Below are 25,024 nucleotides of genomic sequence, written 5' to 3' on the forward strand. Positions count from 1 at the left end.
CACAATCAGTCCTTATCTATCCAAATACTCATATATCCGGTCCCTTAGAAAACCTTCCAATAATTTTCCCACTACTGATGTCAAGTTCACCAGCCTTTCATTTCCTGGCTTATTTTTAGAACCTTTTTTTAAACAACGGCACAACGCAGAGTTATCCTCCAATCCTCCAGCAGCTCAACCCAGCGACGGATGTTTTAAATATCTCTACTGGGGCCTCTGTAATTTCCATGGAACACCTCGTCAGGCCCTGGGGACATATCCACTTTAATTTTCCTCAAGACAGCAAACACTTCTTCCTCTGTACTCTGCATACAGTCCATGACATCACTGATACTTGGCTCACTTCTATTGACACTGTATCTGTCCAAAATACAGATGCAAAAAAATCCATTTAAGATCCTCATTTCCTTCAGTCTATGAAGCAGACAAAACAATTAAAGCAGCTGAATTCCATGCAGTTTGCATCTTAAAACCATTTATTGGTAATAACTGGGCACAATATTCCCATATTTACATAAACCAGTGAAACAATATATTAAGGAGTGCTCACAATTCAAGTCAGAAATACTAGCTCTCAGACTTCTGGTATGAAGAATATCAATGCATTATGGGATATTGCACAGAGAGAGTAACACAACAGCACATCTGTGGAGCATACCAACAAAGATCTCTAATTTGATAATGTTTATGCTTCCAAATGAGAGAGGTTTAGATTAGCATGTAACCCTTAGTAATCTAGGACTGGCCCACACTATAACAAAGACTTATCAAGGACTTCACACTGACTATAGAACACTGACTTCTATACATAGAAATCACCTTGCAATAAATCAATGGTGATCAAAACATCCAGGCAATCCTCCTTATTCCAATGATGTATGGATAACAATATCCAACTCTAAAGTATAAGCATTCAGCCCTTTATTGAGAGATACAAGGGCATTCTTCTTTACAATTGCTTCATCTTATCTTGGAGCAGGTTATTTTCTGGATCCATTGTACAAATGTACTCTTCCATTTTTTTAATTGAATTCCTCTTCACTGATAGTTACAGGTGTGACACCGATTTTCCATTTTGTAGAGTGTTAAAAGAAAGAGAAGCAGCCTTTTGCAAACATCTTCACGTCTGCATTGGCATTCAAAAGATATTAAGCATACCTTATGCAGGTAACATGCATCCATGACCGAGCATTTAAAATAAGAATAAGAATAAGAAATAAGAATAAGAAACATCAGCCTATGTCAGATAACTGCTACTAGTAGTAAGTTCATTCATTGGTGCACCATCTAGGTTTCAATAGTGTTACCATCCCAAACTCAGGGATCACCACAGACTGACTGCAACGATTACTGTTCTTGAAGAGCAATCACACAGAGAATACTTTAGATACAAGTTACTCACAGCAACTCACAACATACTACATTTTTGCATGAGTATATTTAGAGGCAATTCTTTGCAGTTGCCAAAGACGTGATCATTTTTAAGGTTGTTGATGTGGGTAATAAGAGCTTTTCATCTGCATTAGAGATAATTTCATTGCTAATTTTTCCAGAGGAATGAATGAATTATGAGTAATATACACAGTTTCATTCTCCTCTGAAATACAGATGGACATTATTTCTAGAAAATGGCCTGTAGATTTACTTGCTGAGATGGAGATGCATTCTTCTACGATAATGGAAACCACAAATCAAGTGAATCCACAAACAACTGAATTTTAGTCTCTCTGCTCAGCTTGGGCTCATTCCAAGCTGATTATCGAAGAAATTATCTAACCAATAAATCCTTCTGTTTAAATGCTTATTGAGTCATAGAATTGTATAGCACAGAAACAAGATCCTTGTCCCTCCATGTCCATGCTGACTTTTTTACTCACCTGCACTAATCCTATGTGCTTGCATTAGGACCATGTATTCTTCCAGGCCTTGCCTACTTGTGCATCTAAATTATTTGCTTAACTTTCTGCCTTATTTTGTTGAAATGGCTATCTCGTGATTTCCCTCAAGATCAGCAATCGTTGTAACTATACAGTTAAAGGTGTGTATTAATTCTCTATTGTAAATTTATAGCAGATGATTTCAATTGATGCACACATGGTCAAAGCCCTTCAATTATCTGGTTCTTCAATCAACCTGTACAACTCTGATCACCACTTCATAAAACAACACCATGAGTACTTTGATCATTTAGCATTACAATGGATTTTATCTTTTTTGTTCCAATTGTGTAGTTTCTTGTATAATTTATACTTAATTCATGTTTTTTTGTTGTGAATGATGAGTTTCTAATGCTATGTACTAATGATGCTGCTGCAGTTTTTCATTGTACCTATGCAGAGAAGCACTTGTGCATTCCCTTTCCTCACCAATCCTGATGAAGGGTTTCACTCCTTTCCATAAATGCTGCCTGACCTGCTGAGTTCCTCTGGTATTTTGTATGTGTTACTCTACATGTAAACAACAAACTTGACTTTGACCTGGCAATTTCCAGCTCTACTTTCCATTTCTAAATTATGTTTTTGTTTGAACTTAATTTTGGTGAATAGTTATTGTTCAATTGAATTGATTTACCTAAATCATTTAAGATTTTTAAGAAGCACTCATCTGCAAAACAAGAGAATGCTCAAGCATGACCCACTGCCATACAATACGTCCATACAATATTGGATTCACTTTAAGACAAACTTGATACAAATATTTGCTTAGAATTAACTGGTGATATAGCAAATCCAAATCAAATGAACTAACTGACCCTGTCCAGATGAAATCAGACCAAAAATTTTAAAACAGGTAACCTACAGCCAAGATAGCAAATGCAACTGAGAGTAGCAGGAAAAAAAACTGGCAACACCATTGAGTAGGAAAGTAGCATTCATCATTAAGGACTCCTACCACACGTCATGCTCACTTCTTGCTGCTGCCATCAGGAAGATGGTACAGGAGCCTCAGGATCCATACCACTAGGTTCAGGAACAGTTATTACTCCTCAACCATCAGTCTCTTGAACCAGAGGGGATAACTTCACTCGCCCCATCACTGAGTTGTTCCCACAACCTATGGAATCACGGTCAAGGATTCTTCATCTCATGTTCTCAATATTAATTGCTTATCTATCAATTTATTTATTTTCTCTTTTGTATTTGCACAATTCATTGTCTTTTGAACATTGGGTACTTATCTGTCCTGTTGGGTGTGGTCTTTCATTGATTTTGTGTTTTTTGGACTTGCTGAGTATTCAGAGTTTTACATAGCTGTTTGTCGTATGTCCTCCCTAATGAAGTAATGCTAGATTACTAATAATACAACTCTGTTGTTACCATTGAATGCATCAAAGCAGATGCAGACAATGGATCAGACTGCTTGCCCTGAAGGCATTCAGCTACTGTGTTCAAAGAAATGTGAGCTGTGCTCTGAGAGCCATTTGCTTCCATACATAATAGCTGGCTGTCATCTTGCATCCTTCCCATGGACTGAAAAGAGTGTCATATAATATCAATATTTAAAATAGGCAAAAAGAGTAGAAAGCTAAAGACCAAATAGCTTGACTTTGGTAATAGATTAGTTACTGGAAGTCACCACCACGAACAAGTAAAACAGCTTAGAAATTGCAGCATAATATCAGAAATATTTTGTCTGAGAAATCTAGTAAATTATAACATTAGTAAGTACTAATGTTGATCATCAGTCTTTTGGCCAGTGTTTTGTTCGACTTTAGAAATTGTTCATTTTGGAAGTGAAGGATATTGTATAAAATGTGAACAAATTATTGAAATCTGCAGTACAAAAGGATCTGAGAGTCTGGAATTGAGAGGGATTTGTACATGAAACACAGAAAGCATGTACACGTGCAGTAAGTGACAGAGAAGACCAGTTGGATACTGAACTTTATTTCAGGGCAGTAGGTGTATAAAAAAAACTGGGAAGCTTCTCCACATTTGTGAAAAACACTGAGACTACATCGAATCATCAACAATTTTGACCTACATATTGAAGGAAATACATTATTTCCAATGGAGATAGTTCTAAGGAAGTTCAATAGGATGACTAAAGTATGGAGGGATTGTCCGACAAGGTCAACCAGGTTTGGATTTCAATTCACTGAAGTTGAAAAAATGAGAGACAATCTTATTGAAATATGAGGAACAAAGAAGATTGGGTAACACTGCACTATTGCAGAAGTTGTGATCTTAACAGCAGGGACATCTGGGATCACTGCATTTCTCTGTCTCAAACGTACTCTCTTCCTTCAATTTCTAAGATTCAAATGTAAATAAATCCGATTGTGCAGATGGCACTTTTCTATGTGCTTGGATAGTTGCAATCTACTTTCTCGAGACTAATAACTTTCAAAAAGGATAAAAACCAGAGGAGAAAAAAAATCAGCAAAATAATGATCTGTCATATTTGCCATTGTCATCTTATTGAAACATGAGAAACCAAAGAGAATGTGTTAGGCAGAATGCGTAACTGTGCCATTGCAGAGGTTATGCAGTGGGAACTGCCATCTCCTTAAAAAAAAGAGCACTGGTAAAAAGAAAAATCTGCGTCTGTGCTGCATTATTCTGCCTCAGGTTTTCTCATTGCCTACGTTTGTGTGATATAATCTCTGCAAGCTCCCTTGGATGGTTCAGAAATTTATGTTTTTTTGCAGCTTTGATGTTGCACATAGACGTATTGGTGCTTATTTAAATTAAGGTTAGATGCCTTGTTCTGTTTTAGGAAGAAAGTGCATCATTTCCTCAGTAATTTTGCTATAATATCAGGTTATTAAGCAGCATGTACAACATGCACTGCAGCACCCTCCTGCTGTTGTTCACACGTCAGTGCCAGATAAGCATCACATCTGATGAACAAACATGATAAACTTATGGTATGATGGTTATTAAAATGAAATCCTCAATCATACCAGAGCCCTACTATAAATAGTTTTATGCCGTGATTCACGTAGAAGGTGCATTTAGCAAATTAATCATGGAGACACAAGAGACTACAGATGCTGGAATCTAGAGAGCAAATAATCTGCTGGACAAAGTCCACAGGTCAAACAGCATCTGTGGAAGAAGAGAAACTGTTCACATTTTGTACCAGGATAATCATGATGCAGGGTTTTGACCCAAAACATTGTGAATTCCTCCTTCCTCCCCATAACTGCTGGTCAACCAGCTGAGTTACTCCAACAAGACTGTTAATGGTTAACTAACCGATCAACCTGATTTCACTCATTTTCATTCTCATGACATATCCAACATTCGTTCTTTGTTGATGATACATCCGCCATGTATACAATTTTAAAATAAATATAATATTTCATGCTTTATAGATAGCACACATGATACATATACAGCTAAGCAACAACACAGCAATTCTGTTCTGGAGGACCATGCTGACAAAGACTTCTCAAGTCATTATTTCTAAAATAATGATAAGCTATTTTCTCAAATGTTATTTGGTTTTGGTGCCATTTTGAAATCTTATTTTCTGCCTGCATCTTAATAACTGTGAAGGAAGAAAATGATAATAATGCAATTACTAACTACCAGTTTCTGTTTCAAACATCTTTCAGAACTGTTTTTAATTTTAACCCTGACAAGGAAACGTGTAAAGTATTTGAGATGGAAAAGCAAAGAGCAACTCTTGCTCCAGGGCAATGGTTTAGTACCACAGTTCATTTTGTAGGTATGTTTTAATAGGAATTTTTAATAAATAGGTTTTGGTAGATTAAATGCATCAATTAGCACTGGTTCATCATACCATAAATTATGTAAAAATACTGGACCAAGATGCTCCTTAAGTGTGTTACACTGCAAAGAATCACTCACCATGTTAGATCAGTGCTACACCGTCATACTTGTACATGCCACGTACAACCCAATTTTGTAACGCCTTAAAAAAAATAATAAAATAAAAACACAAAATGCTGGCAGAACTCAGCAGGCCAGACAGCATCTATGGGAGGAGGTAGTGACGACGTTTTGGGCCGAAACCCTTCATCGGGAGTGAAGTAACATGGGATGGTCAAGGGGGGATAAGAAGTGGGGGGAGGGATGAAGTAGAGAACTGGGAATTGTTAGGCTGGAGGGAAATGGGCGGGGGGGAAGTTGGAGAATTATGGGAAATAAAAGAGAAAGAAAGGTAGGGCTGGGGGGAGATTATAGTGAGGGGGGAAAAGAGAAAGAGAACCAGACTAAAATAATAGATAGGGATGGGGGTAAGGTTGGGGGGCGGGGGTATCAATGGAGGTCTGTGAGTTGGATGTTCATGCCGGCAGGTAGGAGGCTACCTAGGCGGGCCATAAGGTATTGCTCCATTGATCTGCCACCCCCCCACCCCCATTCCGATCTATTCCTGCCTGCATGGGGATCTCATTGAAACCTACCAAATGTTGAAAGGACTAAGTAAGGTGGATATGGAGAGGATATGTTTTCTATGGTCGAGGTATCCAACACCAGAGGGTACAGCCTCAAAATTGAGTGGTGACCTTTTAGAACAGAAGTATCAAGGACTTTTTTTTAGCCAAAGAGTGTTGAATCCATAGAATGCTCTGCCAGACTGTGGTGGAGGCCAAATCCATGGGCATATTCAAAGTGGAAGTTGATAGATTCCTGATTGCTCAAGTCATCTCAAGGGATATGATGAGAGGGCAGGTGTATGGGGCTGAATGAGATCCAGGATCAGCCATAATGAAATGGCGGAGTGGACTCAATGGGCTGAATGGCCTAATTCTGCTCCATGTCTCCCATTATATAATTTAGCCATCTTCAGAGCCCAAATGTATGTCAGGTTTATGAGCTGCACAGATGTGGAATCACAGAATGGCCATTATACAGAAAAAAATCAGCATGAATCACAATAGAAAAGGGAAGAAGCTTTGGTTTCACAACAGTAGTAGGCACAAAAGCTCTCATATTCAGTTAAAATTCTGGACAAATAGGGTAAAGATTCAGAATTGATAAGAAAGACACTGGCACTGTGAGGAATAATTAAGATCTCTGAAATCTCCAATTCAGTCTTATTCTGACTTCAGAGCCCTTTTCACTGCAGAATGTTATTCTAATTCTGAAATAACAAACTGAAGAAAATATTCTTCAGTAAACTGAAAATGATATATTGAATCTCACAGGACTTAATTAAATAAAAAAAAACCTGACTACTAGGTTGAGAAGAAAATTACGACATTAAAAAGTACATCTATAATTCAAGCTTGTTCACTAATCCTATATTTCAGCTTATACCTGCAGAACTAAGCACCACAATACTTTAGTTACAGGACAAAGCAGCCCAATCAGTCTGGTAACAGTAATGTGTCTTTTATCACTATATATCCTGCAAAAAATGGGAATGTCCTAATAATAATGAACTGGATTACTTACATAATGAAATGTATTATTATATAACTGCACCACAGCTCCTATAACTGATGTTTGTTGCAGCAACTTCAGCTCACACCACTTGGCCTTCTGAAAACTCTACCACACAACTATCCTGATAAAGGGTCTTGGTCCAAAATGTTGACTATTTAATACCTTTCTATAGATGCTGCCTGACCAGCTGAGTTCCTCCAGCAGTTTGTGTGTTACCACCTAGAACTCCTCTTCCTCCTGCAGCTGTATCTGAAATACACTCTTTTTATACAAATTTTGATATCAAATAAAGTGCAGAAGGAATGATCCTTTAGGCATCTGGAAAACTCAGTCACTGTATCTACAGTGGAAAACACTATGGTTATATCATTAAACCCGATTTAGTATACAACACAGAAAACTGGGCAACACTTTAAATGAGATTTTTAAAAATATGCATACTACGAACATTTAGAATGGATAGTTATGCGGCAACAAAGATCACATGCACAGCTTAGAGGATCAGTGCTCATAATAGTCCTCCAAAGCATTGTATGGTCAACTACATCTATTATCTCACCATGGCTACTTTTGCTAGGTATCATTCTAAATTAGTACTCCCATGCTGAATGTCTGATATCTGTTCAAATACTTATCACCCAATGCTGCAGCATATGGTCTCACATATATTCTCATTGTGCACAACTTTGGCCCTTCACAAGTCATATTTATTGCTTGCAGCTTCGATGGGCATATCGTTTCACTGACATGCATATATAAATGAGCGGCAATTTCCTGCATTCATTTACAGAAAGCAGTAAGCAATGCAAGAGACCAGATTTTAATTCTCCCTAATTATTTCTGGAATACATGACATGACAAGGAAGGTAAAAGAGGTGAGGGATTTGCATCACAGATAAGGAACCATGTCATCTCTACACTAGGGGAATATGTCTTGGAGGGCTCATCCAGTGGTCATATGAATAGAACTCAAGAATGAGAAAGGGGCAATCACAGGGTTATATAGTAAGTATCCTCATAGTGATAAAGGAATCAATGTCCTCTGGTGTTTGTAATAATTTGGATAAAAAAATTAGGTGGCCTGATTGGTAAGTTTGCAGAAGGCATAATTGGTAGAATTATGGATCATATGGAAGGTTGTCAGAAGACTAGTTGAATTGAATTGACTTTATTTCTTACGTCCTTCACATACATGAGGAGTAAAAATCTTTACGTTACATCTCTGTCTAAATGTGCAATGATAGTAATTTATAATAAATAGAATAGTCAATGTTATATAGAGTACACTCAGATCAGTGTGAGTTCATCAGTCTGATGGCCTGGTGGAAGAAGCTGTCCCGGAGCCTGTTGGTTCTGGCTATTATACTGCAGTACTGCTTCCTGGATGGTAGCAGTTGGATTAGTGGAAAATTTGGACAGACAAAATAGCAGTTGAGTTGTATCCAGAAAAGTGTGAGATGCTGCATTTTGGGTGGTCAAATGCAAGAGAGAAATACATAGTACACGGCAGGACTCTCAGGAACATTGATGCACATAGAAATCTTGGATTAGGAGTGCATAGTTCCCTGAAAGTGCCAACATGTGGATAGGTAAAGAAGGCAAATGGCATGTTTGTCTTCAGTGATTGGGATACTGAATATAAACATTGGGGAGTCATGCTGTAGCTATAAAACAGTTGGTTAGGTCACATCTGGAGTATTGTGTGCAGGTGTAGTCAAATTTGGAAAGGATGTAGAAGACATTCATAAACATTTTCTCTGGATTAGAGGGTATTAACTACAAAGAGAGATTGAATAAACTTGGAATGCTTTCTTTGGAGTATAATAGGCTGAGGGGTCACTTGATAGAAATTAATAAAATTATCTGAATCATAGACAGGAGAGAGCCATTTTCCCAGAGTGGAAACAAGTGTGCATAGTTTTAAGGTGAGAGGAGGTGTGAGGCAATTGTTTTTAAACACAGAGAGTGGAATGTACCTGGAATGAACTGGCCTGAAAGCCCTTTTCAATTCAGTAATATCCCACGATCAAATGGAAAGGTAGTTTGGCTTTTGAGAGAGGGACTTCCTTCCTGTCCACCTCCCCAGACTTGTGGTATGTAATTTTTGTATGTAAAAAATCTTCAAACAGTTTACCATTCAACAGTTTGCTTCATTGCAGCAAAAATACCTGTACTATGGAACAAGAGAAATTTGTTCTGAAACAAGGATCTTACCGGCCGCTCATGCTCCAGGATAGATGACTTTCCAGGCTCATATTCAAAAATGCTTCTAGGCTCAGCACGGTATTTGCGTGTATCAACTTTCCTATCAGGAGGATCCCAGTCATTCCTACAAATTAAGGAAAAATCCATAATTTTATATGCACTTTGTTACTGGTAACATTATTCACAACTAACCTGCATAGGAAAGGGTCTGAGTCTCTCAGACCTTAACAAGTACTCAATACATTTTACAGACATGCAAAGTACTCACATGGTTGAAATCGAAATAATATATTGCTAATATAGTTGGAACACCTTCTGGCTGAGATTAAGTCCACAAATGCCAATATCCCAGTGGCAGATAAAAAAGACTCCAGCGTTAAGTTAGTGTTCCATGAATGCATGCATGAGAGAAAATAAGAACCTAACCAAATCATGGCAGGAAAAGAGGTGCATTTCATTAAATAACATGACTGAAGAAATTAATCAGTAATAATTATGGAGGAAGTACATCGTAACCTGCAATGAAATTAAATGATTTCAGAGAAATTTGAAAAGCGAAGATATTTTGCTGACATCTTGACAGCATCATAATGCTGGTGTGATGTCATGGTTAGATCCTGACTGGTCAAGGGCTGTAGCAATATCCCTAAATGGGGTTAAAATGAAAAAAAAAACAATCAAATGTAAATGCAGTATTGAGTCACACAAAATATTCATTGATTGATAGCGTGTGGGAGGATGGGAGGAGAGAGGGACGGGGAGGGAGAGAGAGAGAGAGAGAGAGAGAGAAACAGAGACAGAGAGAGAAAGCGAGAGACAGGGAGACAGAGAGAGAGAGACAGAGACAGAGCCTGGTGAGTTGGCAAGTGGATGGGTTTGTGTGCAAGTGGATAGTAGAGTTAAAATGACCTGCAACTGGAAATTTGAGATGGACGTTTGGACAGAGCATAAGCACTCTGCAAAGCAGTGACCTCGTTAATGCTTGGCTTCTTGAATGCAGAGGAGGCCACACTGTGAGCACCAAATGATCAGGTCAGAAGAGCTTCAGATGTACCTTTGCTTCATCCAGAAAGATTATATAGGTCCATGATTGGTGAGGGAGAAGGTGAAGGAGCAAGTGTTACACACACTATGATCGTACTGAACAGGGAAGGAATGGGTGGACCAGACAGTCACAAAGAATACCCTTGCACTTGCTATTCTTTTGCTACACAGAACACTAGAGTAACTCAGCAGGTCAGGCTGTATCCATGGGAAAGAATCAACAGTCAACACTTTGGGTCAAGACCCTTCTTCAGGACAAAGAAAGAAGGGGGAAAAAAATCAGAATAAAAAATTGGGGGGGTGGGGAGGTAAACAGGTGAGCTGGAAGGTGATAGGTGAAGACAGGTGGGTGGGAATAGTCAAGAGCTGGACAATACAAGATAGGAGGGGAGAGTGGACAATACAGGAAAGGGAAGGAGGAAAGGACCCAGGAAAAAATAATAGGTAGGTGGGAAGAAGTGAAAGGTCACAGTGGGGAACTGGGTGGGGGGAGAAACTTTGTTCACCAGAGGGAGAAACTGATATTCATGTCATCAGGTTGGAAGGAATCCAGGCGAAATATAAGGTGTTGCTCCTCCACCCCGAGGATGGCCTCATCTTGGCACAAAAGGAGGCCATGGATTGACACATTGGAACAGGATTGGGAAGCAGAATTAAAATGTTTGGCCACTGGGATGGTGCAGAGGTGCTCAATGAAGTGGTCCCCTCGTTTATGATGGGAGGCCACACTGGGAGTGCCAGACGCAAAAGATGACCCCAATAGGTTCGCAGGTGATGTTTTGCCTCACCTGGAACAACTGCTTGGGGCCCTGAATGTAAGTGAGGGAGGAGGTGTAAGGGAAGGTGTAGCACTTAGGCCATTCTGCAGGGATAAGTGCCAGGAGGGATGAATGAACAAGGGAATCACAGAGAGAACAATCCCTGTGGAAAGCGAAGGGGGAAGGGAGGAGGTAAAGATATGTTTAGTGGTACGGTCCGTTTGGAGATGGTGGAAATTATGGAGGACAGTGTGTTAGATGGTGAGGCTGGTGGGGTGATAGGAAAGTACAAGATGGGCTCATCATAATTATGGCAGCGGGAAGATAGGGTGAGTGCAGATTACGAGAAATTGAGAAGATGCAGGAGAGGGCAGCATCAATAGTAGAGTGAGAGAAATCCTGTTCTTTAAAGAAGGAATGGAAAGTTGCATCCTGGGAACAGATGCGGTGGAGGCAAAGAAACTAAGAAAAGGGAATAGCATTTTTACAGGAGATAGGGTAGGAACAGATATAGTCAAGATAACCATGGAAATCAGTAGGTTTATAAAAGATGTCGGTTGATGGAGACAGAAGGATCAAGAAAGGCGTGGGAGGTGTCAGAAATGGACCAAGGTGGGTTAGAGACAAAGTTGATAAAATTGACAAGCTCAGATTGGGTGCACGAAGCAGTGCCAACGCAGTCATCAGTGAAGCAGAGGAAGAGTTGGGTGGTACATCCAGGAAAGGCTTCAAATATAGATTTTTCTATATAGCTGGAGGCAGACATAGCTTGGGCCCATGCGAGTGTCCATGACTACCCCTCAAGTTTAGAGAAAGTGGGTGAAGCTGAAGGTAAAATTGTTCAGGGTGAGGACCAGTTCTGCTAGATGGAGGAGGGTGGCCATTGGGAGGGATTGTCAGGAAAGAAGACTAGGGCTTTGAGGCTTTACTTATGGGGGACAGAAGTGTATAGGGACTGAACACCCATGGTCCAGGGAATTGAAAGTTACTGAGGAGATCATCCCTTAACCCATTGCCTTCCTTACCTAGTTCCATTATCCCTTCCCCATCTGTTCTCTAGAGAAAGCTGAAACATGTAGTGAAAACATGTGTCATGGTGGGATCACATTGAAGATGCCTGTGGAGAAGGGGTGAGAGCAGACATGTGGGAACTGAAGGAAATTTATGTGAGGGGTCCATCAATATTGACAACTAATGATAAGCCAACCAAGAACCTTATTAGTTGACAACACATAAGCCCTCACCAACACTTCCTCCATTCCTTATAGACAGAAGAGAGGTAGGATGTCACCTTTCCCTGATCCCCAGATTTCACCCACCAGCCTCTGCAACAAACACATCATCCTTGACCATTTCCACCTGCTCCAATACGATCCCACCACAAGTCTCTTTCCTCTCCCTTCTCTTCCCTCCTTTCTACAGGGACCATTCTCTTTTGAACTCCCTGGTCTACTCAAACCTCCCCACCCATTCCTTGCAATCACAGGAGGTGTAACACTCATCCCCTTCACCTTACCAGTGAACTAAAGAACCCTTTTAATTGAAACTGATGTTCACTTGCACCTCTTCTAACTTGGCCTACTGCATTCTTTCTTTCTTTCTTTCTTTCTTTTTCAATCTTTTTATTAAATTTCATATATAAAAAAAAACAACACATAATAATGAATAGATTACAGATTCAATAAACTTGAGATTACATTAGTAATAGGATAATAATATCCTATTAAAACATCCATCAACAAAAGGTACATAAATCAATCAAGTCTATATAAATATATATGAAAAAAAAAACAAAAATAATCATCGAAAAAAGAAAAAAAAAATTGAAATTATATATGAGAAAAAATATATATTGAAAAAAAATACTAAACTAAAACTAACATGGGCAATAATAGCACTTTATAAATATATAAAGGTGTCAAGAAAAGAACTCCGGAACTCCATACCTGAACAAGTATAAGTAGAGAAAAGGATCTGAAATAGGCCAAATTAATTCATATGAAAGTGTCGAATAAATGGTCCCCAGGTTTCTTCAAATTTAATTGAAGAATCAAAGATAGTGCTTCTGATTTTTTCCAAACTCAGATAAGAAATAGTTTGGGAGAACCACTGAAATGTAGTAGGAGGATTTACTTCTTTCCAATTTTGTAATATAGACCTTCTGGCAATTAATGTTACAAAGGCAATCATTCATCTGATTGAAGGGGAAAGCTGATTGCCATCTTCATTTGGTATACCGAAAATTGCAGTAATAAAATGGGGTTGTAAATCAATATTCCATACTGAGGAAATGACATCAAAAATGTCCTTCCAATAGTTATGTAAAGTGGGACATGTCCAAAACATGTGAGTCAATGAAGCCACTTCTAAGTGACATCTGTCACATTGAGGATTAATATGCGAATAAAATCGGGCAAGCTTATCTTTAGACATATAAGCTCTATGTACAATTTTAAATTGTATTAAAGCATGTTTAGCACAAATAGAGGAGGAATTAACCATTTGTAAAATTTTTTCCCATTTATCTGTTGATATATTACATCGAAGTTCTTTTTCCCATTCTTGTCTAATTCTATCCGATATTTCTGGCTGTATCTTCATAATCATGTTATAAATAAAAGCTACTAATCCCTTCTGACAAGGATTAAAAGTGGCCTACTGCATTCAATGCCCACAATATGGCTTCTTCTATGTTAGTTAATCAAAGCATAGACAAGTTAAGCACTTCGCAGATCGCCTGCATTTTGTCAGCAAAAGCCACGTTGAAGGTCCAACTGCATATCATTTTAATTCTTCTTCCCACTCCCATGCAAATTGGAACATCTGCTATCCCATTTGGGTATCATACAGTCTAACGATATGATGTGAATTTTACAATTTCAGATAACCCACACACTCTATTTTTCTCCTCACATATTCACCTTTAGATTGAGTTTTTTTTTAAATTCTCCCTTTGCATACCTTTTCACATTGTGTTTCAATATTACTTACCAGCCTCCTTCTCACCCATCAAGCACTGCTGCCATATTTTGACAATCTTTGTTCTTCCCCCTCAGTCTCGATGCAGGTTCTTGACCTGAAATGTTGGCTAGAACTTCTGCCCCCACAGATGCTGCTTGAACTGCTGATATGCTGTGCTGGTGCTGGAATGCATGGTGACACTTGCAGGCTGCCTGCAGCACACCCTTCTTTGTGTTTTTTGTTAACACAATTATGCATTTAACTATCACTATGTTTCAATATATACCTGATAAAAAAACTTGAATCTTAAATTCTTCTGCATTCTGTATTTTGAGAGCCAGTGAGAGGTAAAGTTCTAAATGTTTGATTACGTGCCTTTCCCATGAGAGAGATCTGGGAATATAGCACTTTCCAGTGTCACCAATATGGTCAGATGGAGCAATTGAAGTTGTTACAACTTTGGTGTGATGCCAATACAGGAGACCACCAGAAAACAGTTTTTGTAAGTGACAACATAAGTTGAGTTTCAAGCCTTGGTTTCAGCTAATCCTCTTTAAGGGGTGGACAAGAGGTTAAATGAGGAATCATTTCTCCACCCACCATATTTCTGGCAGCTACAATACAGAAGGAGTAACCTATGCCAGTAGCTTCAATGTCAAAGGCAGAAATCAAGCTAAAAAGGCAAATACAGTTCTGTTAAGAGTTGATTATTTGATCATGAACTTGGGGGGCCAGGGGGCACTCTCTCACCTGCTCTCCCTGGACTAGAAAGAGCAGGAGTCTTTTCCATAATCCATTCCAGTCCTTGTTCTTCACTACTCTGATCAAATAGAAATGCCAGCAGTCTTATGCTATTCAATTAGGGATTTGCACTCCCACCAGTTCACTTGCCTACCCTATCCTACACGGCTGCTCTCAACATACATATGTCAAGGAGGCTCATCATTCCTAACAGATGGGGAACTTCTTGTGCTTCTAGAAACTGACTTTCACCAACCACCCAAAGAAGCTTCAATGCGTTTTTCTCTCTGGATGCATATGCTCAATTTCACTTCCGCCCCAGTTAAAAAGCAAGGAAAATCTACAGAAGATGCTGACATTCTTGTAACAGATTTGTTCCATCATGACTCTGTTCCACTCCACTCCACTGAATGAACTCATTTTAAATTTCAACCAGATTATGGTAACTTAAATATTGGAAACTTGATACTGGTAAATGACATCAGAAAACCATTGCAGCAAATAACAAGCTTCTTAATTAATTTTTCAAGTCAATGATCTCTTGTATAATTTATCTATCATTCTTCAAATAATTTGGAATGTACGACAGCTTTTTAAATACATACTTTTCAGCGAAACCTGCTTCTCGAAATCTTGGTTGTGAAGGTGGGGGAACAGGTGGAGGTGGCGGTAAAGGAGCAGACTCCTTGTAGAATTCGACACCATTGTCTGAGATGCTCTTTGTTAAAGGTCTGTAAGTATGTGTCTTGGGAGGAGGATGCGCCTGAACAGAGGTGAATGAGCTGTAATGATCTGGTGTAAAACAATGAAAGAAGATTATTTTCATCTTCAGCAGATAATAATATGTCTATCCAGAATAAGTTTTGTAAATAATCTACAAATGGGCACACAGACTAAAAAAACAATTTGTATCCTGATACACCTCCAAAGATATTGGTCAAAAAATTTCTGGCTGTTTCTAGTCTGAATTCACTAAACCAATGGAATAATGTCATTAAATGGGGGGTCCTTGTACTTCTGAAGTTGTTACTGTGGAAGAGAAGGATGATGAAGGACTGTTACAACTTACAGCAATGTAATAAGCAATGACAGAAATCAGCTTTCTGCTATACATGGTAAAGGCACAGTGCAGTAATGCATGCACATTCAACTCTGCCAGTTTCACCAACTTTAGGAATACCTTCTTTCCCTTCGCCATCAGATTTTTGAATGGCCAATGAACCAACCTGTGAACATCACCTCACTAGTTTTGTTCTCTTTTTGCACTACTCATTTTACACACACACACAAAATCAGAATCAGGTTTAATTTCACTGGCATAATGTCGTGAAATTTGTTAACTTAGTGGCAGCAGTAGAATACAATACATGATATATAGAAAAAAGAATAAATAAATCAATTACAGTAAGTATATGTGTATATTAAATAGTTAAATTGAAAATAGTGCAGAAACAGAAATAATATTAAAAAGTGAGGTAGTGTTCATGAGTGAGGTAATCAAGTGAGGTAGTGTCCATTTAGCAGTTGGATGGCAGATGGGAAGAAGCTGTTCCTGAATTGCTGTGTATGCCTTCAAGCTCTACTTCCTTCCTGATGGTAACAATAAGAGGAGGGCAAGCTTGGGTGATGGGGGTGCTTACTAATGGACGCCACCTTTCTGATGCACCGCTCCTTGATGATGTCTTGGATACTACAGAGGCTAGTACCCAAATGGAGCTGATCAATTTTACAACTTTTTGTAGCTTCTTTCAATCCTGTGCAGTATCCCCCACCCATACCAGACAGTGATGTCCAAATGCTCTCCACAGTACAACTGTAGAAGTTTGAGAGTTTTAGGTGACAAATCAAATCTCCTCAAATTGCTAATGAAATATAGCCACTGTCTTGCCTTCTTTATAGCTGCTTCGACAGGTTGGTACCAGATTAGATTTTCAGTGATCATGACACTCGAGAACTTGAAATTTCATGGTCTCCACTTCTGATCCCTCTATGAAAATTGGTTCGTGTTCCCTCGCCTTACCCTTCCTGAAGTTCACAATCATCTCTCTGGTATTACTGACATTGCGTACAATGTTGTTGCTACAACACCACTCAATTAACTGGTATATCTTGCTCCTGTCTCCATCTGAGATTCTACCAACAATGGTTGTAGCATCAGCAAATTTATAGATGGCATTTGAGCTATACCTAACCACAGTCATGGGATTGGAGACAGTAGAGCAATGGGCTAAGCACACATTCCTGAGGTGTACCAGTGTTGAGTATCAGCGAGGAGGAGATATTATTACCAATCTGCACAGATTGTGGTCTTTCAGTAGGAAGTCAAGGGTCCAACTGCAAAGAGAGGTACAGCGGCCCAGGTTCTGTAGTTTATCCATCAGGACTGTGGGAATGATAGTGTTAAATACTGGGCTCCAGTCAACAAACAGCATCCTGACATAGATGTTTGTATTGTCCAGGTGATCTAAGGCTGCGTGAAGTGCCATTGAGATTGCATCTTCTGTAGACCTATTGTAGCATTAGGCAAAATGCAGTGGGTCCAGATCCTTGCTGAGGCAAGAGTTAATTCTAGCCATGACCAACCTCTCAAAACATTTCATCACTGTAGATGCAAGTGCTACTGGATGATAGTCATTAAGGCAGCTCACATATATATTATATGGTGCGCTTTATCATTGCTACTTAAATTAACCCCAAGTGCATTAGTCATGTGAAGTGTGCAATAATGCATGCAGCAATAGAGACCAGGAAGGACCATTTTTGATTGCTATTCTCAGCTGGAGCAGGGATGATTAGAAAAGATCAGCGAATGTTTATGGATGAAATAGATTAGGGAGCAGGGGCTTCCTTTTGGCTGCTGCTGGGAAGTGCACATCAAGAAAAGATGTTTTTTGACCATTTTTATATTGTCAAGTGAATCAGGGAACCATGGTCATTTGAAGAGTGGATGCTTCTTTGGAGTAAAGGCAAGTTACCAGATACTGTGGAACCTTACCAAATTACTGCAGCAAAGCAGTAAATGGGATAAGAACTAAGTTTCAGAGCAAAAACCATCACTGCAGGATAGAGGAAGAGTGCATCAAAACTATGGCTTGATACCACTTCAGACAACATTTCTAACTGCCACAGTGTTGAGATAGCAGTTGTACTGCAAGTTTATACAGTTTAAATCCTTCTTTAATCTCAGAAACTCACATTAGTCTCTTCATATCAGAACATCTTTAACTGCATTATTTTCACAAAGTTCCAGTGGCTGATGGTTTGTGATGCTTGCCTATACCCATGAGCAATCAACTACAGTGGGAGTGTTCAAATTTCACATAAGTATTTTCTAGCCTCCCATCCAATCCCTCTGCACTAGAATCAAAGCTGTAACAGTGATGAAAGGACCAGTGTGTAAGGTTACTGAGCTACCTGATTACTGGATTGCCAATATTGTGCAATTAGAGCATGAATGGACAACTCAAAGATGAGTTTTTATACAATGAGCACAGAGAATTGAAAACCCTGTTTTTCTTTAAATATCCTTATCAGCTCTGAAAAATAACAAATTGTAATACTTTTAAGAAAAGGTATTGTAATTTTGGGCAGGGCACTTTTCCACCCAGGACAGAAAAGTCCTCTTTTAATTCTCCTCTATCTCTTCTAAGCATATCTAAGCTGCAGACTAGCAATGTAAGATTTTATGACTATATGTCATTATCAGCATGACGTATTGCACAATTGGATTCTCAATTGAGATATTACATTCTTCTATGTATGAATTTGCTAAAAGCATTCATTGAAAAAAGCAACATACAGTCACTCTCTACAGCAACAACTATTCCAGGAACAATTTGTGACTCAACACTAGATAGACAACAGTGAAGGTAAAATATGCAATTATATCTTTCTTGGCTCTAGGGTGTCCACTGTGGGCCAAATCATCCTGGTTCCAATGCTCATCTTCACAATGCACCATTTGAGTCAATAAGATCTGATTGACCTTGTGTGCATCAAGCAATTTTGCTTTGTATCCAGTTACAAGAATTTGCAAATTTTCACTTTCACAACCTTACAGATTTTGTTGCCAATATCTCATTTTTTTCCTCAGTAAAACTGTACATTTGGTGATGGAAAAGCAGAGACTAAAAAAAAGTTATGCTGAAAAACATCCAGTTAGCAAAAATGTTTAATGGTTTTCCATAGATTCCAGAATACTTTCAGTAATAATATAAAAATCTTTATTTATTCTGGTTTAATATAGTATTAACATATGTTGAAATCTTTAAAAAAACTACTATTGATTTCTACTTGTTATTAATTAATCTTAAATCTTTAAAACTAGCTAAAGAAATTAATTGACTCCGGAATAGTAATTATTAGTGAGCAAAGTCATTGATGTGGAGAGACCTGGAGAGAGGACCGTGTCCAGCAGTTTGTGGTGTTAGGCTTGATTAAAGCTTGTGCCATAAAAGGAACATGTTTAGTGCAAAAACAATGAAAGGCAGATAAGTAATGAGAGTCTGTTGGACAAAGAGTATTAGACATGTCACATTTACATATATGTTGAATAGGACAGTGTGATCCAATTGGAACAGCAGATTGTGAGTTCAATTTGAGACCTAAAAGCATAACATAAAATTCTTACCAGGATAAACATATGCATGTGTGGCATTGAATGCATCTGTATCATCATCTGTTAAAAAAATAAAAAGGAATGTTGAATATGATTTACTGCTAGCTACCAGCACTGAAGGAACTGGACCAACAGTTGCACTTTCATTCTTATGAGACTGACCATGTTTCATATTTCTGCATCTTCTTAAGCTGACTGCACTTCTGAGTAGGGGAACCTGCCCTTGGAGAATGAATGATCAAAAACGCCTATCTACTCTTTCTGAATTACTATACATTGCATCTATAACTCCTCTTCGGCCAAGTGCATTCCAGCATGGTATTTTGAACATCAATGCATAATTTATTAACCTACAGTATCAGCTCATATGACATTAACAGTAGGGGAAATGCCAGTATTTCTTATTTAGGAGCTTGGAGGAAAGAACTTGGAAACTAAAGACAGGGCAGGATCATCAGGGAGTGAGAGCCAGAGTCATGCAGACAGCAACAGGCCCCTGAGCTCAATGTATCTGCTCTGACCATCAAGCACCTATCTGCACAAATCCCACTTTTTTTTTATTCTGACAGACCAATCAACTCCCTACTTGCCATCCACCTACACTGCAGGGAATTTACAGAAGCCAATAAACTTGCCAACCAGCATGTCTTTGAAAACAGAGCATTAAAGGGAAAAGTCATGCTGTGAGGAAGAACTTGCAAACTCCACACACAAGGTCATGATTGAATCCAGGTCACTAGAGTTCTGAAGCAGCAATGTGGCATTAAGGCATCCAAATTCATGAAAGCATAACTATGCTCAACAAATTTGTTTTCTTCTAAGCTGCAAATAGCAGAATAAGTAGGAGGAAATAATACATGTGATGCAGTTCCACTTTTGGAAAGTCTTTGAAAAGTTGCCATATATAGGATAGGTATGTCTTACTCCCAATATCACATACTCTGATTTTAAAGAAACTGGTATTGGAAGTAACACATTCAAGTGAATTGATCATCATTCAGAAAACAGAGTAGGAATAAATTGGTCTCAGAAATATACAGGTGCAAAGGAGGTTCACTTACTGAATATTTTCAAGACAGTTTAACAGATTATGTTTAAAATTTGGGGACAGCGCAGGGCGGTGACTCTGACTAAGGTCATCTGTGATGTTATTTAATAGTGGAGCAGATTCTGGGGCTATTCCTGCTTCTAATTCACATTCTCAAGTCCTTCCTTTAACATAAAACAGAAAATGTACTATTTCTCATGGTTCAATCAAGCATGGAACATAGCAAGCTTCAAACTATAACAAATGTGTAAAACAACAATGCAATAAAATGAAAGCAAATTTGAACATACAGGTGCATACTGCATGGTAACATAACAATGCCTCCCTGAAGGAATTCTATAATAAGGAACTTGGTTGTTTCAAATCAATTTTACAATCAGCACATTACCCAACCAATTATCCCATAAAGTATTAAGGAATACATAAAAGAATAGTTCATGTTCTTGATTATGCTAATTTTCTGATGGCTGTGGCAGACATGTTATATGATTTAGCACTCCAAGAATTGTCAGAGAAGGATTCTCTCTTACAAATTAAAGGGCTGGATCAGTTTGTAAAATAGGCTTGTAGAAAAGTTTTGAAGGAAAGGAAAATTAGTGTTCAATTCATTGCAGTAGAAGACTGACTTCTCAGAAGACCAAAGAACTTCACGAAAGAGCATAATTAAGAAGCTGGTTCCAATCTTGCCCAGTATCCAGCATTCTACTTTGGTAAAGGCAAGATAATAAGCACAGGGTCGCTCACTCACAGCTGGTGTCCATTGTTTAGTTTGAAAATAAACTTGATATAACAGCTGTTGCCACTTTATTTTGAGCATCTGAAAGCCCTAAAAAAAATTGGTCTATAAAATTTTCTGATACTGAGTGAAATGGAATGATCCTTTGGATAGAAAATACTGCATAATTACAAAGGAAAAGGCTAACTGGAGGTTTGCTTCAGTGAATTTATTTTAAAGCTCATGAATACATGACGGTTAGCTCCGTAGAAGTAAAAATGATTTGTCATTAAAAAATGCTTTCCAACAGATTTTCATTCTACTGCTGAGCGATATTTAAATCTGACAATAAAGTTTAGAAATGACTGCAGCAATTTTGATTTATCATCAGGCCAAAACAAGATGACAGCTACTTGGCAGTCCAATTCATACTTTGGAAATATACTGTATAAAGGATTGACTTGCATCACTGCAACGTTACTAACTTGGTCTTTGCTTCATCCTCTCTAGTTGTTGCCAGCATTCATTCAAGTGTACAAATTCTAGATTCAGCTACTTCAATATCCAGCCATCTATTTTCCATCCTTAGCAAAATTAACATAATAAAAACTCAAGTGCAGTCACTGATTTTGCAACAAATTCTGTCTGTTCCACATTCCTGTCCTTACTGGCTTTTGGTTGCCTGAACATTAAAGTTTGCGTCCTTATGTTTAAGTCTATTCATAGCCTCATATTTATCTTTCCAACCTTTCCCAATGTTAACTTCTCAGTCTCCCCGAATTTTTGCCACTATTTGGCACTTTACAACTTTTGTTTTTGAATTTTCTCCAATTAACCCCCCCCCCCCCCCAAAACAACCATCATCTTTCAATCAGTCTCCAAGAATAACCTTCTCGTTATCTCACTTCATTTCTACCTATTGGACTTGGTATCCATTTTTAACTTGCGTCTCTGCGAGACATCATGGAAAATATATTGGAAGTAAGAGGTTGATAAAGAAATACAAAATGATTATTTAGAAATGTGCCACGGAACCAGAACTCAAGAGGTTCACCAACTGATTTCAAAAAGTAGATTCATTAAATCAACTTCAATTTTGAATGTACCTGGCTTGTGCACCATATGTATTTGCTTGAACATTGTCTTGTACCAATCTTTGGGTCGGTCCACTGTCTAGATTAAAAATAAAAGTTTGAATTAGTTGTCAAATACTGATGGATACTCCCAATTACTTTCTTTATTCTGCTCACAAAATTCAGTGGACATTTGCTTTTCTACACAAGATTTCTTTTTCCAATTATCTGATCCTATATGCTTTGCATTGAACACACTTGAAGAATTGTCAATGAACTGTATATAGTGATGGATGAAGCTCAGAGAGGGGGCAAGCTGTGATAATGCTTCATATCATGAGTATTGAAAGTTCTGAGCTGCATAGGGAACTCTGGTCACCTACAAAATAGCTCCCACTCATGTATAGGCATCTTCATTGCCTCATTCAGAATAGTCAAATATTGAGGTTTACCCAGGGTGCAAAAGTGAAAGCAGTGATGGATTAGGGTATAATTCCTGTCCCCAAAGATCCAAGTGATTAGATTGGTGCAGACAGTCTAATTCCTGGTTGGTACCTAAAATATTTGCAGCTGATATTTCAGGCAATGCAAGATGACCTCAATGCCCCTGGGCTAAAGAATGGGAATTAATCACCAAGCATGGCTGCTGGAAGCAACACTGCACAATATGACTCCACAATCAGACTGTGATATATTCGATGACCAAATAACCTGCTGGAGCTCACATGTTGAGGCTCAGAGATAAATGATTGGTTCACAAAATGATAAAATGTAACAAAAATTTAATTTGAATTTATTATGCTGTCAAGTTAAATACAATGAAAATAAAATGACTTAATTAAAAATACATCTCAAGTTATTAGAACATAACAATCTCTTTCCTTCTATAAATTCATATTTTATTTCCTCAAATTTGGAAAGATTTATTACTTTTAAATTTTATTAATAGTGTTCCATTCATCCTGCTTCAATAAATACGGTTATTCATTGTTTTCATTTTGCAGAGCAGGAATCTGATTGCTCGTTTCTAAGTATGACAAAACTATGTGAACAGAAATTTCTTATTTGCTCAATTGTCAGTAAACTCATTCATAAACATTTTCAACTCAACACATTCCCCTCATACTCAATTAGTTCCCCTCTCTTTAATATTCTTGAAGGCTATGATGAAAATGTTTACACTTTGCAATCAGCATTTTCCATTTGTGACTTTTATTTGTGGTTAGCTAACTAGATTTCTGCTAATCCATACTTGATCTTAGAACAGACGAACCTTTATAATCGTGAAGACCTGAACCTTTCAACCTTGCTGATTTTGTTGAATACAAATAATTTTTCAGATCTCTTTAGTGTCATAACCCTTCAGTCCTTGCAAAGCATTGTACTGCATTCATTATTAATGTAGCTTGATTTCCCTAGCTTATATATATATATATTTCAAATCTCATCTCCTTCTACATATTATATTGAGTAGCCCAATAATTGATTCACTGCTCACATCTAAACTTACCTGTTCCAGATTTGTAAGACAAACCTGATTAGCCAAATGTAATTAGATAATGTAGATGGGCACTGAACAACCATTGAACAACCAAGCCTTGTCCTCAGCATTGATGCTATTCTAAGCCATATTGTGTTCGATTGACCAGAGATGAATTTTGAGATAAAAGTCAGTGTCTTGACACTTTATTGACACTTCAATCTTCATGGAAGTATTTTTTTCATAAATGGCTAACTTAAATAAGAAGTGACAAGAAAAGCTATGACGACAGGCAAGCACAAACCACCAATTAATAACTAGAGTGAACGCTGGGTGAACTGCGAGTCTTGCTCTGAAAATAGTTGTTCAACTCTGAAATAGATACTGTTTTGTTAAATGTAGGGATATTGTTTCACACTTTGAGCCAAACATCAAACTAACAATAGTTGTCCAAATTGAATGCAATAATACAAAAATGTGTTATATGCATCCTGACCATGACTGTGGATTAAACACTTGTGTATTTAATATTTCAGCAATATTTGAGCAATCTTGTAAATATATTGTTGATTAAGCATTCTTGTTTACTTAAATAATTCATTACAGGTTTATAACACACACCCCCCCCCCCCCACCTTTTGCTTAAGTTAAACACAAACTAATCTCACATCTCTCGACTCTCTTGTTTTCCTTTGAATTACTTTAATGTTGTGAAGTTAGAAAACATAACAACACACAGTATCAGTCTGCTGGATTTACGTATGCTCTGACAGCACTCGGGACAATCACAGTCCAGTTGTTGGCGAATGTGAGACAAAGACACAAAGTTGCCTGTGATTTAATATTAGTGATTACAACCGGCACTTGCTGCCTGGATGAACATGCTTTCATAATACTTCAATATTTATTTATTTTTTATTTAGAGATAGTGTGGAACAGGCCCTTCTGGCCTAACGAGCCCCACTGCCCAGAAACCCATCTATTTAACCCTAGCCTAATCGCAAAACAATCTAAATTGAC

The 25,024-nt window shown here is 38.1% G+C and overlaps 1 protein-coding gene across 2 annotated transcripts in view; it reads right to left on the bottom strand.

Annotated features, from left to right (window-relative positions):
- LOC132396655 (sorbin and SH3 domain-containing protein 2-like) overlaps positions 1-25,024 on the bottom strand; it is a 289,151-nt gene that overhangs the window by 101,574 nt on the left and 162,553 nt on the right. For both annotated transcript variants that reach the window (XM_059974390.1, XM_059974389.1), the window contains 4 exons: positions 22,558-22,624; positions 19,701-19,748; positions 15,676-15,862; positions 9,576-9,690 (listed from right to left, as the gene is read on the bottom strand). In XM_059974390.1, the coding sequence (XP_059830373.1) occupies positions 9,576-9,690; positions 15,676-15,862; positions 19,701-19,748; positions 22,558-22,624 (417 nt within the window). The remainder of the gene's footprint in view (positions 1-9,575; positions 9,691-15,675; positions 15,863-19,700; positions 19,749-22,557; positions 22,625-25,024) is intronic.

This window comes from Hypanus sabinus, chromosome 7 (genome assembly GCF_030144855.1).
Source record: "Hypanus sabinus isolate sHypSab1 chromosome 7, sHypSab1.hap1, whole genome shotgun sequence".
In the NCBI taxonomy this organism is placed as follows: domain Eukaryota; kingdom Metazoa; phylum Chordata; class Chondrichthyes; order Myliobatiformes; family Dasyatidae; genus Hypanus; species Hypanus sabinus.